The sequence below is a fragment of the Ascaphus truei genome, chromosome 2, assembly GCF_040206685.1.
Source record: "Ascaphus truei isolate aAscTru1 chromosome 2, aAscTru1.hap1, whole genome shotgun sequence".
NCBI lineage: Eukaryota > Metazoa > Chordata > Amphibia > Anura > Ascaphidae > Ascaphus > Ascaphus truei.
In genome coordinates this window covers 217524912-217541742 of record NC_134484.1, presented here as the reverse complement: position 1 = coordinate 217541742, position 16831 = coordinate 217524912, and the positions used below count along the sequence as shown (strand labels likewise).

General features: G+C 38.2%; 1 protein-coding gene across 2 annotated transcripts in view; it reads right to left on the bottom strand.

Moving 5' to 3' along the window:
- The window catches only part of CDH12 (cadherin 12), a 1010774-nt gene that overhangs the window by 53702 nt on the left and 940241 nt on the right, over positions 1–16831 (bottom strand). For both annotated transcript variants that reach the window (XM_075585916.1, XM_075585915.1), the window contains 2 exons: positions 15784–15901; positions 13712–13963 (listed from right to left, as the gene is read on the bottom strand). In XM_075585916.1, the coding sequence (XP_075442031.1) occupies positions 13712–13963; positions 15784–15901 (370 nt within the window). The remainder of the gene's footprint in view (positions 1–13711; positions 13964–15783; positions 15902–16831) is intronic.

The following is a 16831-nucleotide window of genomic DNA, read 5'->3' as shown; positions in this document are numbered from 1 at the left end:
CCTTAATGGCCATTTGGCATTAACTTGGCGGCACACAGTACAGCATCTGCGCTCCATTTGGTTAAATCAGCTGCTATACGGATCTCTATCGATTCTATGCAGCAAGGAGCTCTGCTATATTCAAACCGGCTGCAGGAGTGACATGCTCCCCTAACAGCCATTCGGCAATAATTTGGCCGTACACAGAAAAGCATTTGTGCTTCATTTTATAAATATGCACATTGAACATACTATGAGATTTCTACAACGGCATAATTTTTTGGAGCTTTGATGTACCTTAAATGTGGTACCTAGGCTAAACTTTAAACGATATAATTATATGCCTGTTGTCCTGTTTCGCTGAGATTTAATTATTTTATTTATTCAATACTAATATATCTTTACAGAAATCAACCTGTATCACTTCTGTTTAATGCTATTACTGTAGAACAGGAATATATGCATATGTGCATTTATAAGCACTTTGATATGTAATAAGAAACCAGAACAGGGGTTAATAACTCTATTCAGACACTGATTGTGCCCAGTTTCATCAATGGGCAACTGCTGCACTACTTTACACCATTATGTATCTAATAGCATTTACACTGGCATACACAATGGACTATATGTCCCGCCAGTGAACCTTTACCTCTCCTAGCAAAAGAAGGGTTAATACTTACCTTGATGTTCTACACCATCTGAACAGAGATACACTACAATCTAGCCCTGTAAGATGTATTTACATTGTTACTAATGACAATGAGGTAACTATTTTACAGATTTAGTGTATCAGAATTTATTCAGGACTCATACTTACTGTACTCTGACATAGAGTCATTGTGTTAAAGATATTATTGATCCCGCTACTATACACAGGATCACACAATCTAGTAGTTCTGTGCATACTTATAGAGGTTTATTATTAAGATGGTACATTTATAACATACCCAGTTCTAAATACACAATCTACCTCTTTCTACTACAGAACAATTTGGTTAATTCTATAGGTTTTAAAACTTTTCTCACTTTATTCACTACATTTGGATGCCCATCATTTTATATAACATTTGAAATAAAGTATTTTAATTCAGTCAAACAATATATACATATACTGTTGTGCACCGCAAAGGAAATTCTTTTTTCTCAAGTACACCAGTGTACCTTTGCAGCTCTAACCTTTCCCAGGCAGCACACAGTAAAATTACAAACATCAGGTTAGATCAAGGTTACCCATACCATATAAAGTAAATTAAAGTTGCACTTACCCCTGATAGGATGAAGGCCATCCTCATCTTCCTCCTCGTCTTCCTCCCTGTCCTCCGTGGCAGCAACATAACAATAAAAAAAAACCTAATGGCCACTAACCCCTTAATCACCTTAGCGGTTAGTAACCGCTATAGTAATTAAGGGGTTAACCAACCTCCCCCGCTACCCACCTGGGATGCCTAACCACCCTCCCCGGGGCAACTACCCCCACCCTCTACCAAGTGATTGGCAAAGTTGTACACCATGCCCATATAATATGTGCATGATTTGCACTATGGTTGTTAATGGGCAACCTAAAATTAAAAACAATCACCAAAACTACAAAGCAATAAAAAACAAATCATCAAAAATACAAAGCAATAAAGAAAACCATCACCAAAAATACACAATTAAACAAATCAAGAATAAAAAAAATAATTAAACAAACGAAGAATAAAAAATACACAATTAAAAAAAAAAGAGTAAAAAAAACACAATTAGAAAAACCACGCAGCAAAAATACGCACTAAAAAAATTACAATCAATGTTGTTCTTACTTTTGATGTCTTCACCACCTGATTCCGAATCCATCAGCAAGAGCAGGAACCTCTTGACACTCAACGCAATGATCTTCAACAGCCGGTAAGTCCATCTTCTTCTTTCTTCTTTAGCTTTATCTGTATATTGTAATCTATTGTGCAGATGTGGTCCCGTCGGCTTCTTAAGGTCAAATGAGATGGGACAGGCCTTATATAGGTGTATAGCGAGAAATTAGTGTCAGATGGTACTCCCCCAATCCGATTGGATGGTGTACCATTTGACAGGGGTTATTTTTTTTAAAGGATGTGACATCATCTGAAAGGGAAGTGTGTCACTTTGTTTAAAAAATGGCTGCCATCACATGATACTACAACCCATCGGTTTGTTAGATGTCTTGTGAGGCATCACATGGTAAATCACCAATCTCATTGGTTGAAGTACCATGTGACAGATTGCATTTTTTTAAAAAGGATATGGCATCATTTTTAAGGGATGATGTCACATCCTTAAAGAAAAAATGGCTGCCATCACATATTACTTCCGCCTATCGAATAGTGAGATAAACAATTTGGTACAACCCCAATCCTATTGGTTTTAGTACCATGTAATGGCAGCCATTTTTAAAAAAAGGTTGTGACATCATCCCTTTAAAATGATATGACATCCTTTTAATAAATGCAAGCTGTCACATGGTACTTCAACCAATGGGTTTGGGATGTACCATGTGATACCTCACAAGGTATATCTCACAATCCGATTTGTTTAGTACCATGTGATAGCAGCCATTATTTGTAAGGATGTGACGTACCTCCCTTTAAGATGACGTCAAATCCTTAAAAAAAAAAAACCTTGTCACATAGTACACCATCCAATCGGATTGGGGGGGTGTCATCTGACACTAAAATGTGCCATCGTAGGCCTTATAAAGGCCTGTCCCATCTCATTTAACCTTAAGAAGCCGACGGGACCACATCCGGCCAATGGATTACAATATAAAATGAAGATAAAGAAGAAAGAATAAAGAAAAAGGTGGACTTACCGGCTTCTGACGATCATTGCATTGAGTGTCAAGATTTTCCTTCTGTTGTTGATGGACTCTGAATCGGATGGTGAAGACGCCAAAAATAAGTAAAACATTGATTGCATTATTTTGTAGTGCATATTTTTGATGTTTTATTTTTCTAATTGTGTTTTTTTGGATGCTTGTTTCTTTATTGTGTTTTTATGCAGTTTTTTTCTCATTTAGTTTTTTTGATGTTTGTATTTTAATTACAGTATGTTTCTTTGATTCTTGTTTTTTTTTAATTGTGTTTTTTTGACATTGACTACTACTACTACATGTATTAATGTGTACCAATTTAGGGTACAGATCAATACATTATTAGGACAATATTTTTGGGGCATTTCTGCCTTTGTATGGCTGATGATTTTTGCCATGTCACTTTAAAATGTGGATGTAATTATTTGGTATTTTGATGCTTTATTTAAAAAAAATGTTTTCAATTGATTTTTTATTTTAATTAATGTCTTGTGTGGACTAATGCGGTTAATGGTTGGGTTTCAGTTATTTTTAAATAATTAATTTCTTGGTACTGTAGGTTAATGTTTCTATTAATTCATTAATGTTGTATTAATTCATTGTTTTGATTGGTTACTGTTACATTTAATTTCGAGTTGTTTTAGTAATTATTTGGTTTGATTGCTTACTGTTATAAATAATTTTGAGTTGTTTTATTAATTTAGTGCTTTGATTGGTTAATGTTCTAATTCATTCATTGTTGATCTGGTTATTGTTTGTATTAATTGGATTAGCTGGCTACTGTTTTTATTTAGTGATTTGTGTTTTTTGGCGTTTTGTTATGTTTTATTATTGTGTGTTTTTTGCATTAATGTATTTTGATTAGGGTGCCCATTGAGTGCTGTAGAGGCTTCACACGCCCATATTATTATATGGGTATGATGTACCACTATACTACTCAATGGGTACAGTGTGGGTATAGTGGACCTGGGGTGGGTGGTTAGGCCTCCTGGGTGCATACCAGAGCAGGGTGGTTTAACCCCTTAATGACTATTTACTTTATTTATGCTGGCTAATGTTGTGTTTAATATTGGGCAAATTATCTATTATCCATATCTGGATAATAGTTATTTTGCCCATTACTGAACTGTATGTGTTTGGGCGGGGGGGGGGGTATTAATTGAAATGTAGGCCCATGTTTTATGTTTTAACATACAGGGTTGGTACCGTAGGTCTGCGGGGACCTCTGGAGACCACCTGAGGACCCCCATATGTCCATGGATACAACCTGCAGACCCACGGGGGACACCTGTGGGGAAGAACCAGGGGCAAATAAATTAACAAAACACACAAAACCCCAGCAAGCTCTTTTAGGGAACCCCTGAGCCCCCACAAAATATATATGTATATAAGTGTCAAAAAGGAGAGCTATTAAGCGTGGCGTATGTATACAACAAAACGACAGTGAAGCCCAATGCTACATCCAATATGACAAAAATACACAGTAAAATACTTATATATTCTCTTGAAAAATGGTCATTTAGTTTAACCCTTTGGCCAAAGCGTTGTAAGCTTGCGAGCCACGACAAGGCAGACACCTGTTCGCAAGTCCTAACACTACCAGATAAAATACTAATATATCTCTATTAGGATTAAAATTCTCATTTATCTCTATTAGGAGGGAGAAAGACCACCATTTGATCTGTATCCAGTAGAATGAAGGACCTACTCACTTGGGAAGTGGGGAGGGGCGGGCTTAAAACCTGGGAAGGAGGAGCAACTAACCTCCAGCAGCTGAGACAGCTGAAAATAAATTAACAAAACACACAAAACCCCAGCAAGATCTTTTTGGGAACCTCTGAGCCCCCACAATATATATATATGTATATAAGTGTCAAAAAGAAAAGCTATTGAGCGTGGCATATGTATACAACAAAACAACAGAGAAGCCCAATGCTACATCCAATATGACAAAAATACACAGTAAAATACTTAAATATTCTCTTGAAATAGGGTCATTTAGTTTAACCCTTTGGCCAAAGCATTGTAAGCTTGCGAGCAACGACAAGGCAGACACCCGTTCGCAAGTCCTAACACTACCAGATAAAATACTAATATATCTCTATTAGCAGTGTTCGACAAACCTATACATTTGCTCTCCCCGGGTGAGTGGATTTAACCCCCGGGCGAGTAAATATTGGCCCAAGCAGCACACGTTTGGTACTAGGTGGCGAGTAGATTTTTTTGTGTGGCGAGTAGATTTTTTGGTGATTTGTCAACCACTGTCTATTAGGATTAAAATTCTCAAAATTTTCAAGCTTACAATGCTTTGGCCAAAGGGTTAAACTAAGTGACCCTTTTTTAAGAGAATATATAAATATTTTACTGTGTATTTTTGCAAGCACGCCTGCCAGGCTAGCGGCACATGCAGCCGAGTTCCCCGAACTACAGTGAGCTGCATGGGGAAAGACAGGGGGGGGGGGGCATGATGGGGGAGTGAAGGGGAGCGGGGCCTTGACGTCACCCGGCAGGTTCACCCTTATTGGCTGAACCACCGGGGGTGTGGCCTTGCGCTTTATCACTAGTATTGATCACAATTTTCCTGTCTGCAGGAAAAATGTACTGAGCAGTGTGGCAGCCACCCCTTGCAGTGGGCCCAGCCCCATTGATGGGCGGCTCTTTTCCCCACAGCGCCAATGACAGCAGGCACAACAGTAGGAAGCAGGGACCTGGCCTTAGGCCTCGTTCACACTGTGCACTTCGTGACGTGCCCGCACTCACATTCGTGCGCGTTCGTCACCAACCCTTGGCGGCCAATGGTTGTGTTCACTCTTGAAACTACCAAAGCATGACGTCCATGCTGCTGCAGTCGTGGGAGTCATTTGAAAGTGTGATCCAGCAACACACACACACATGCTTTTCTTTTATGTTTATGTTTTATGTTTACACAGCCCCTCACCCCCCGCTCTCTGGCCCCCACTCTCCGGCCCCTGCCTCTCCGGCCCCCACTCCCCGCTCTCCCACTCTTCGTTTCCCATTCTCCGCAGTATAATAATTTAAAAAAAGGGGAGAAACGGGGGGACGGGGAACACCGGGGGAATGGGGGATGGCACCCGCAACTGTCTGCGATGAAAACCCATCCTCCCCCGCCCCCCCCCCCGCTCACTCCCTCGTTCCCACATCATTCTGTCTGCTGGGGATGATCACACATTGCCCAGCAGACAGAGAAGCGCACGCTCTGACTCGTGCACACAGCGTCGCGAAGTGCGCTGTGTGAACGGGGCCTTAGGCTGTACTTATAGTGCCGGTGACAGCGACGTGACTTCATGTCAAAACAAATGTATTGACGACATCACGTACGCTTATTGTAGGCATGATTGCGCGACTGGACGCTGGAAGTCAATTCAATTTGATTTTTTCCAACGACCGCAGCGTGACATCAGCGTCACCAGCAATGGCACTATAAGAACAGCCTTGGACAGAATCAGCCAGCAGCATTATCGGAGTGTAGCCGGTGCAGCAGTTTCACTGCCTGAGGGAGAACAGAGCATCCGCAGTCAAGTCTCAGAGTCTGAAGGGAATCCCTGCTTCAAGAGGGTGACGTCACTTCTGGTTGCACTACGGGACCACGGGACACAGTGAAGGGAGAAGGGAGCAGAGATGGAGCATTGGAACAACCCCTGTGGAGAAGCAGGGGCTGCTACGCGCTTTGTCAAGCCCAGACCACCCGACAGATACCAACGAGAGCCCAGTACACAGAAGCACTAAAGAAGGCAGAGAGCAGAGTGGTAGCAAAAGTTCTCTAGCAACTAGACCTACAAGGACTCCAGCTGCAGGCATCCGAAAATAACAACATTTATGTGAGTGATTTTTTTAACTATTTTGTTTCAATAAGTTGCATTTTAATTTTTTTCTATGTCTGTGCCCCATATGTTGTTTCTTTGTATTTGTAGCGGTGAGAGTGCTGGTGTCCTGACATCTATAGTTTTACATGTCCGTTTTATATGTTTAAAATGTAAGTGTGTTTTTTATAAACCATTATTATATACAGTTCGCACTATGGTTTGCTTCTGTTTTTATTGGGATTAACACATCACCACTTCACTGAGGAATTACTAGACCCACACACTACCAGTGATTCCAGGAAGATCAGTTACCCATTCTAAATGTGAAAACTTCAAATGCTGTCTTTTATTTAAAAGAAGGTGAGTTCCCACTTAACAGAACATCTTGAGAAATTCATACCCGGTAGAAACATATTGCACCATGTTGTGTTTTTATGCTTTCTTTATATGGTGACATTTGCGCTACCCAAATCTTCATTACACTTGTCTACAGAGAAGAAGTCAGACCATTCTTAAGGTTTTGAGCTGCATTTTTTCCACACTTTTTATGATATACTGTAGTGCATTTTATTTTGTTGTTTTTGTATTCCTTTCTTCACATTGATCTGTTATATTAGTATCTATACTCAAAGAGCACAGATATCAAGTCTTTTGATATTTATGTGAATTATTGTAATTAATATACTACTGTAATTTCCATTTGATTGATTCTCACATATACCACTAAGGAGCGCGCTTCACACTTGGCTATTTTTTCATGTATTTACAGTAACTTTAATTAATTTAGGCCTATATATCAAACAAAAGACAAAAAAACCTATTGCTACAACTAAGTTGATATATTAAATAGTTAAATACTTATCTGTATATCTTCTCATAAGCCAGGGTCATTTAATTCAACTTTTTGGCCAAGACACAAGACAACAAACGGTGAGCTTATATGACAAACTATGATCCTATGTTTGTCAGCCTGCACTTTTAACCCCCCACTGCACACCTTATTTTACTGCAGCCTCTCCCAACACTGACTGCACACAATTGCCCTCCCCCCTCAACCCTCCTGCCTCTCAACCCTCGGCAAACCCTGAATAGGGCCTAGCATTACAATGCAGCAAAACATTTTGACAAAGAAAAGGCACACCTCTGCTGTTTAGTCCACACACACTCACTTGGCTCACAACAGCTGCATGCAACATTACCTACCTCTGTGATAATGAACCTGCTCTGTATTTCAACTTTGTTCTCTCTTGTGGCCTCATGGAAAGGTTACTCTCTCTATCCACTACAAACTCCTCCCTCCTGGTTCACACCCAACATCACCATACACCCGAGATTACTCAAAATCATAAGTCTGCTGGTCAGAAAGCATATAGCACAGCAGATGCTAATGTCAGTTATTGACTGTGAGGACATTGTATACGGATCGGCACCCTAAACCCACCTTAGCAAACTTGATACCCTCTACAATTCAATATGCTGTTTTTTTCTCCAATGCAACTACAACACACATCACTACAAAATGCTCAAAGAACTAGATTGGTCATCACTTGAGTCTATGTGCAAAGTTCATCTTTCCTTTCTTGCCTTTAAATACTTTCTGGGCAAGCTACAGATGCAGCGGCATTTATTCGAAATATCACAGAGCAATATTCGTGTGCTCTGCTGTATACCACGCAGCATTCATGCGGCACTCACGACGCATATCACGCCAGGCACAGCTGGGTTTACCGTGGTTGATTTGTTTGAATTTAATGGTTTCGGATTTCTTTGGGTGCAATTCTTCGCGGAGCCGCCAGGTGGCAGAAAGTAATGAATTGCAATGTGTACACGTACAGTACTGTGCTACTGTATCAAATTGCAGGTATTTAAAAACCAGATAAAACCAAGTTTAGCACAGTGGTCCATTGTGAATCGACCTTGGTCCTTGAAGACGCTGAAGACGTTATCAAATTTAGACTTTTCATAATAAAAACCTCTAAGACATAATGCATTGGGCTTTTTTCTACATTCTACATATATCCTTACACAATTGCTGACTGCTGACTGGACTGGACATCATGTGTACACTGTACACATATAAAAAACCTGACTGTAGTTATTAAAAATGCATATGTTCTGCAATTAATGCTGCAACAGATAAGATGGCGACTGTAGCAGAAATATATGAATATTTCATTTTGAACTATGATTTTTACAAATTTTCACCTGACGTTCATGGGTGGATGCGTTCGATAAGGCAAACCTTAACTAACGATCATTGTTTTTATCGCATCACCCCTACTCCCGGAGCTAGAGGAGGGTATTGGTGTGTGATTCAACATTTTTACAGTTTGTTTGATCATGGCAACTGCAAAATGAGAAAGTTCAGGTTTAATCCGTATAAGATTCATCAATCCCAATCCAGCAATGTGCCAGCGCCGCAACAGCGCCAGTACCGGCACCAGCACCGGTTTACAATAACAGTCCGACCGTCAGTGAAAACCTGTTGAATGGCAATCCTTGCTACCTGTACTCGCCGGATTACCTTCAAAATGTCCAGCCTGAGCCTAATTTCACGTACAGGTACCAGCAAGCTTGCGTGTACCAAAACGATTTCCAGCTTCATCAGCTGTCAACTACAGGTGTAGCAGGCCAGCGGTCACCTGTCAACTATAATGCAGACTACAGGAGCGACAGTGTCTTATCTCTACCCGTTTGGCAAAGTTTATAATTAAGGTAAATATAATGTACTACAGTGTATTGTATTACACTATACAGTACTGTATTAAGTTTAAAGTTGCAGTTCAAGCTGCCGTGTTTAAAAAAATATATACTTTTGTTAAAAAAAATATGTGCATCAATACAATATGCACACAGTCAAGTGATTAGTTACAGTACAGTAAGCTGCAGATCGGTCCGTTCTCCTGTAATCAATCACTTTGCTCAGGGTTATTTAATTTAATTCAATTCTTGCATAGCATTGTTGAAAATGTAGTCCTGCAATATGATTGACTAAGCAGTTACTACAGTAGATACAATTGGCGTACAGCTAGGGAGATGGCGGGGCTCAAGAGCCAGAGCCTCAGAAGTTTGTTCTTATTGTAGAGACACACATGCAGGATATTGTTTGAACTGCTGCTTTAATACCCAATGACACGACTTGACGCATGCGCAATACAGGAAATAATAGCATCATATTTTTTTTTCCCAGAAAAGAAACTTTGATATCAAGCGGCAAAAGATAAGGAGGAATTTCAATGGCACTCTACTGTAATATCGCTTTTTAATTAGATTTAAAAATCCAAGTAGGCAAAAAAATTAAAGTGACAGTGTAATTATTATTGATTAGGAGAGAATAATTGTGAGCTTTATACAAAACCTTATACAGCATGATGCTATGTTTTCATATTCAATACTTTTTTACATTGTACAGTAATCATAACTTCTGTTTGACATTGCATTTTGCAGTATAATTACAGTAGACTTGCATGTGTTATTAATTCTACTATGAAACCCCAAAAATAAAAAATGTATATCTTTTATTCTATATGTATTATTTATTATTCAATACTTTCGTCTTTTGCTAGACTTGCTCTTCTTTCATACTGTTTTTATTTTATGCGCTTGCGTGTATGTCTAATTGGAACCTTGCTGAAACGCATACGTTGTATTTTGTATTACTCCTTTTCCCTTTATTATCCTGTACAAATACAACACTTAATTCGTACAAAATACTTTTGTTATGTGTGCTCATATTTTTAATCTTCTACAGTTAGAGGATTTGTGTATGGCTAAGGAGCCTCAGAAAGGACTTCTTTCCCATGTACACTACACAGTATGAACTCGTAACGTTAATATTAAAATTACAATTACAGTACACACACACTTGAAGTACTGTACGGCAATAAAAGACAGATTTACTGTAATTGCTATTAGATTTTTAAGACAACAACTCGCGATCGCCCACTTGAGTTTCTCGACGGTATTGCAGACAACGCTAAAATGCAATTTTCTGCACTCGATAAAAACATGAGTCAAACGTTAAAACGGCACGATTGGAAGAAATCACGTGCCATGACATTGGTATTCCGAGGTATACAACACGTGAAGTGTTCAAATAATGGCCGTTGCATCTGTACCCGCCTATCTGAACAAGCTTCTCACCCCTACAACATGCAACACTTATCATTTGAGATATGACTCCAAAAAGTCTGTTCATAGTCCCAAGGTTCAGCAAAGTATCCAACTGCTCCTCCAACTCTTACTGTGTACCCCAAAACTGGAACAATCTACCAGAGACTCTCACTGCCACCACCAGTCTAAGTTCTTTCAAAACTAAAGCTGTCTGACATTTTAATCTGGTCTGTAACTTTTACATACGCCTAATATATATTTTATCTCTAACTGTGCATGCAATTTATTGTATATAAGGTATACCCTGTTCACTTATGTTATTATGTATTTGTAACCATGTATTATTTGTCATCATAACGCTATGCCCAGGACATACTTGAACATGAGAGGTAACTCTTAATTTATTACTTCTTGGTAAAACATTTTATAAATAAATAAATAATGTATTTTAAGCTTACAATCACTTCACGGTATGGCCCATCTTTAGGTTCTAACACTGCTTCACTGCCAAAATTATATATGATATGGTGGATTTGGGTTCTGAGCTTACAGGGGCTGTGTGTGTTTGTTAATTTAAGTTGGTAAAAGAATATGGAGGTTAGTGACCACTCCTTCCTGTTTCCAAGCTCACTAGTCTCCTCTTTTTTAATTGCAGTTCTTGCTAAGCACCTGTCTCCCTCCATTAGAGAGGTTATGAGAGCTATTTGTAGGTGCAGCAGTGTTAGGAACTACAGATGGACTATAACATGAAGTGGTTGTAGGCTTAAAATACTTTGGCCAAGGAATGTAACTAAACTAAACCAAACCTTTCTACGGCTAAAGTAATGAAGGGGTTAACCCTTCCAACAACCTTCCCAATAGGCCTAACCCCCATCCTGGGGCAACTATTCCATTCACTCATAACCTCTACCGCCAATAAACCAGATAGTCTTGTTTAACCCCTTAATTGCCGTAGCGGTTAGCCACTAAGGTAATGAAGCTGTTTTATTTTATTTTGATAACAGAATTGTAGCAGGTGATTCCCGGAGCTGAACTGCATTGATTTCAGGTCTAGGGACCCCCTACTTTCTGAGTTAGAGGCCCCAGTATCGGGTGCCAGTATCCCTCTGCTTTGGTTAAATTTCCCATTTACGTGGGCCGTAACCTGGGAAAATATAAACATAACCGCTGGGATACCCACACCCCATAACAAGCACTGTAACTCAGGAAACAGGGGGTCCCAGACCTGAAATCAATGGGTTTCAGCTCCAGAGACCCCCTGCTACAGTACTGTATTATTAAAATAAAATTAAAGCCCTGCGATCGCCTCTTAGATGCACACAGGTAGAATGACTGATTCAGTCTACCTCATACAGCGCATCTCATACAGACAGGTTAATCCAGGTAGGATTCACACAGCGCAGGTCCCATTAAAATGGAGAAACCCCCGCTGTGTTAATCCTCATGGGCCATTAGTCTGCCTGCTGGAATCTCACGGCACGGGTGAGGATGTATACCCGCAAGGCAACTGGTACAGAACAGGCAGTTGCACCTGTAGATATTGGACTAGGCCTTTTTGTCTTTAGTTCTATACATGAGGTCACAATCCTAGTAGCACTCTTTATGACACAATATATATGATGTGGATTTGGGTTCTGAGTTTACAGAGACTGTGTATATATATATAGTGCTGTGTGCTGGGTGATAATGGGGAAAGGCGGGGTTGCAGACCTGCCTAAGCCATGCAGATGAGCATACAGTTGTATTTACATTTGCATATTTGCTTTGCTGTGGAGGGTTTTTGTCACTTTTTTTACTCACCATAACTTAACTCAGTATTATGGTTGGCCCATCCTTTAGCTTCTTTGCATACCCAGTTAATCAACCCCACACTGATGAGACCCATTAAGGTCGAAACAGCTGTCTGTGGGTGGTTTTCTGGGTATGCACCTTAACCCTGGCTGTGCTCAAAGCTGTGACCATGCAGCAAGCTTAAGCCTATAGGGAACCATGTTAAAAATGGTTTTTGAAGCAAAAAGTGGCACTGTGTGCTCATTTGCATGTCATTTCCCAGAATCCCTTGCTGCAGTGGAAGTGCTGTATGCTGGGTGATAATGGGGAAAGGCGGGGTTGCAGACCTGCCTAAGACATGCAGATGAGCATACAGTTGTATTTGCATATTTGTATATATATATATATATATATATATATATATATATATATATATATATATATTTATATATTCCAGAAGAATGACCTAGGTGCACGGGGAGACAAAAGAGAGAAAAAAACATAGGGTAGTATGTCTTAGAAGTTTAACCAATGAATGGTAAGATATGCACTCACAGCGTGTTGAATTAATTCAGGCGTTTTATCCACCCTGGGATCTGGAACTCTGCCAGTGTATTAGGAATGTCTTTGAATCTGTGTCCTTGGATCCTACCACACTTCTTTTCAGCCAAGTCTCCTCCTCATCACTAATTCCTTATATTAACACACTAAATGTAAAGCTTGTATATCTCCAAAATACGCCAAGGCCATGAAAAGTTGAAAATGAACTATGTTTGAAGCAAACGTGCTTTGAAATACATTGTATATGCCTTGTCATATTTCTACAGGATGTTAATGTCCCATTTCTTCAATAACCAGGAAGAAATCGCTTAACTTAACAAATACATACTGTACATTCTAATTATCTGACCACCCCTGTAAACTACAACACTAATTAATAAATTATCATAGCTCTATGAAGACTCTGGAACCCTTTCATATAGTTCAGAAAATGTACCTACATTTTTTTTTATAAAAATATTTTATTCTCTCTTTGTTGTTTGATTTGTATATTCAGTTAATTACTGAAGATGCAAACAAACTTTCATTATAAGCCTAATGGTTTAAACTACTGTACAATGTTTAATAGTAAATACAGATTTAATTATCTTTATAAGAAGAACAGCACAACTACATTTAACAGAAATTGAATACTAACCTAAAAGTATAACAATGCACAGCAAGATTGCTATCAAAGCCCCCGTGCTTAGTCCTACTGGTAGAAAGATTGCTTCAACATTACAGGACAAGATGACTCCTTTAGAATCACATCTGCAAACTCGAATAGTCAATGTGCTTGTGCTGCTTTGGACAGGATAACTGCTGTCTTCTATCACCACTGGCAGCAGATAAAATTCTTGCTGCCTGCGGCTGTATCCGTGTCTTTTTGCCTCTATCCCAGCTGTGTTATCTGGAGAGAAAAAATAAGAAAAATGTTTTTTTCCTTTTCTTTTCCTTTGAAATCTTGGATCTTTGTAAATGGCTTGTGGCCTTTACGGTGCCTTAAATGTATATCTTACATACCTTTGTTATACATGACAATATGATGGTTAATTTGGTTTATAATGGAAATGGACATACCAACAGTAGTGAGACATTTAAACAGGTAGGAAATATGATCATGTTTACTTTAATCCTTCATAAAGATTGGCAATTAGCAAAGTAGGGCAATTAACTCAGCCTAACAAGACTTGCAAAACATGTCATTTTAATGGTGAATTGTCAATGACAACCACAAAAAGTTTAGTGTAATTTTCCTCCATACTTTATTTTAGGAAATTGTACGAATGGAAGTACCATAAATAGGCAAATTGAAAACAGACCTCATCACATTGGGATAGATGAACCACTTTCAATATTTAGATGTCCACATCATACAGTAAATAATCAAATATTTGTAGCACATACAGTATTGTAAGGTTAAACTATTCAAATACGGTGGTAGCTACATATTGATAAAACCTGCAGATAAGTCTAAAACAAAAATTAAAATTTCAGAGTCAAAAATGTTTTACTGTTTTATAAACTGTCCACAAATGTCAGCAACTGATTTACTGCTAAACAGCAAAAATGTATAAATCAACTTTATTTTCTGGTTCAAGGAATTATACAGGGTTTGTATAAAAAAATGTTTAACATCTTGACATTCTAAAAGAATACTGTGTAACATTTTACTCTAAGGTTTGAAATTACTGGTATACTGTATGCTGTGATTAGAAAAACCTGCATACAAAATGTCAAATCACCTAGCTGTATTTCAATCTGCACTGAAAAGCAATGCAACCATTAGTGAGGATATTATAATTTCAACATGACTGCATAAATAAATCTATGACTGGTATATTGAGAACACATTAAGAATACCTTAGAAGAGTTATTGCAAATTACTGTAAGTGACAACTGAAGAAGTTCATTTTTGAACAGCAAAATTAGGGTTGTCTGTGCTCCTGGGGGAGCAGAAAAGTAGTTAGACTAATTGTAGTTGCAAGTAGATGTGAATTCTTTTATTAGTTTTTTTTTTAATGTATGATTTATCAGTGCATTGGCCTTTATTATCCATTGAATGTTTGAAGGCCAATAATAGAGGGTCTGAGAAAGATAATTATAGGGATTTTGCTTATGAAAACTAGTCTCAGGAAAGCTTGAGGGAGAAGCATAACTATAAGCTGTGAGGAAGAAGACATACTTCATGCAGGCTTTAACTTGATACATTTATGTACAGAACCATTTCATATTGCCATAGCTGTAGATCTTGTTTATTGTATTGTGAATACAGTCAATTCAATAATTTTAGGATGCTCAATAAATATATGACTATGATAACTTACTAACGAAAATGCAATGAGCCAGAAAAACGGTGTACTGTACTTGAAGAAATGTGTGATTCAGTCAATCGAAAGCATACCAGCCACTGACATATTAATATAGCATGGAAGTTGGTCATGTTATACGTTGCAAAAATGGAGCAAGAATAGCAGAATATTCCCATATTTATAAATTCCTAGTATGTTTACACCATCATTAGTGAGTGCATGTTTTTTGAACCAGGAAAAAGTTGATGCACAACTCTTTTGTTTCATTTGGATGGAATAATTTTCAGATTACGCTATGAAATGGATGCCATATTTGTAGTCTGTAAAAACATATTTTAAAGTTATTTTTTTGAACTGTGAATTGTCATTTCATACAGCTATTTCATCAAAGGAAAATCTATGTAATCAGCAAACTTACTTCTGTAGTCATGGATGGTAAAATTGGGGTTTGTAGAAGCAGCAGGTGGCAGTCTGAAGGAAAACTTCTGCCCTGCAGGTGACAAATCTCTGTCAGCAGCACCAATAACCTGAATGATCTGAAAGCAGATAGAAACCACATACAGAACATTTAATTTTGTCCATGTAAACAATACTCAGTGAGAGCTTATTCAAGAACGCTGAAAAAAATGTATTCTACAATGCAGCATGCATTAAGCACAGATAAAGAAAAGGAGATGATAAAGATTGCACTTTGAAAAAAATAGTTTGCAATCTAAAGTACATTTCTGTCGGTGCTTTTCAAAATCACCTTTAAATAAAGCATATTAAAGTATAGCACTTGTAGAACAGTTATTCAGTGAACTCAAAGTAAATTAAATAAAATAGATGTAATTTGGCATTTATATTTTATGAACATTTTTCATTTGTCTGCATAAATAAATGTTTGTTTTTTTTTACCATTAGCTAATATGTGGAATACAGTACAATGAATGATAAATAAAAAAAATAATAAGGTTTTCAAACATACAGTAAATAGATATCTAAAACTTTCTTGAATACTGATTCTGTATCTTCCCTGACAGGCTTAGCCGTATATAATGATTAATGCCATAGCTAAAATATCAATGTAATTAAGTAAATAGAAAGCTAGAACTGACATGCCCACTATATGCTCATTTGTATTGTATTGCACTATATTGTACAGTATGCACTTCTAAAAGTAAAAATATGAACACATCAAAAAGTATTTTTAGATTCGTGAGAAATGGTCGCACTTTTGTCTCGTGATGCGGTCGACAACCGGCAGTTGTATCTGGACAGTTGAAACACATATGCATGTCATGGCATTTCAGGACATTCGTGTCACTATGGACACCGGTTGAAATGCAAATGCGCGTCATGGCATTTCTGCAGTTTTGCACACCCCTACGGAGTTGCTAGATGTCAAACATGTCATGTCATGTCATGTCAAACATGTCATACAGTAGGTTACCACATTGACACTCAGTGTTTATTGCCTACTGTGT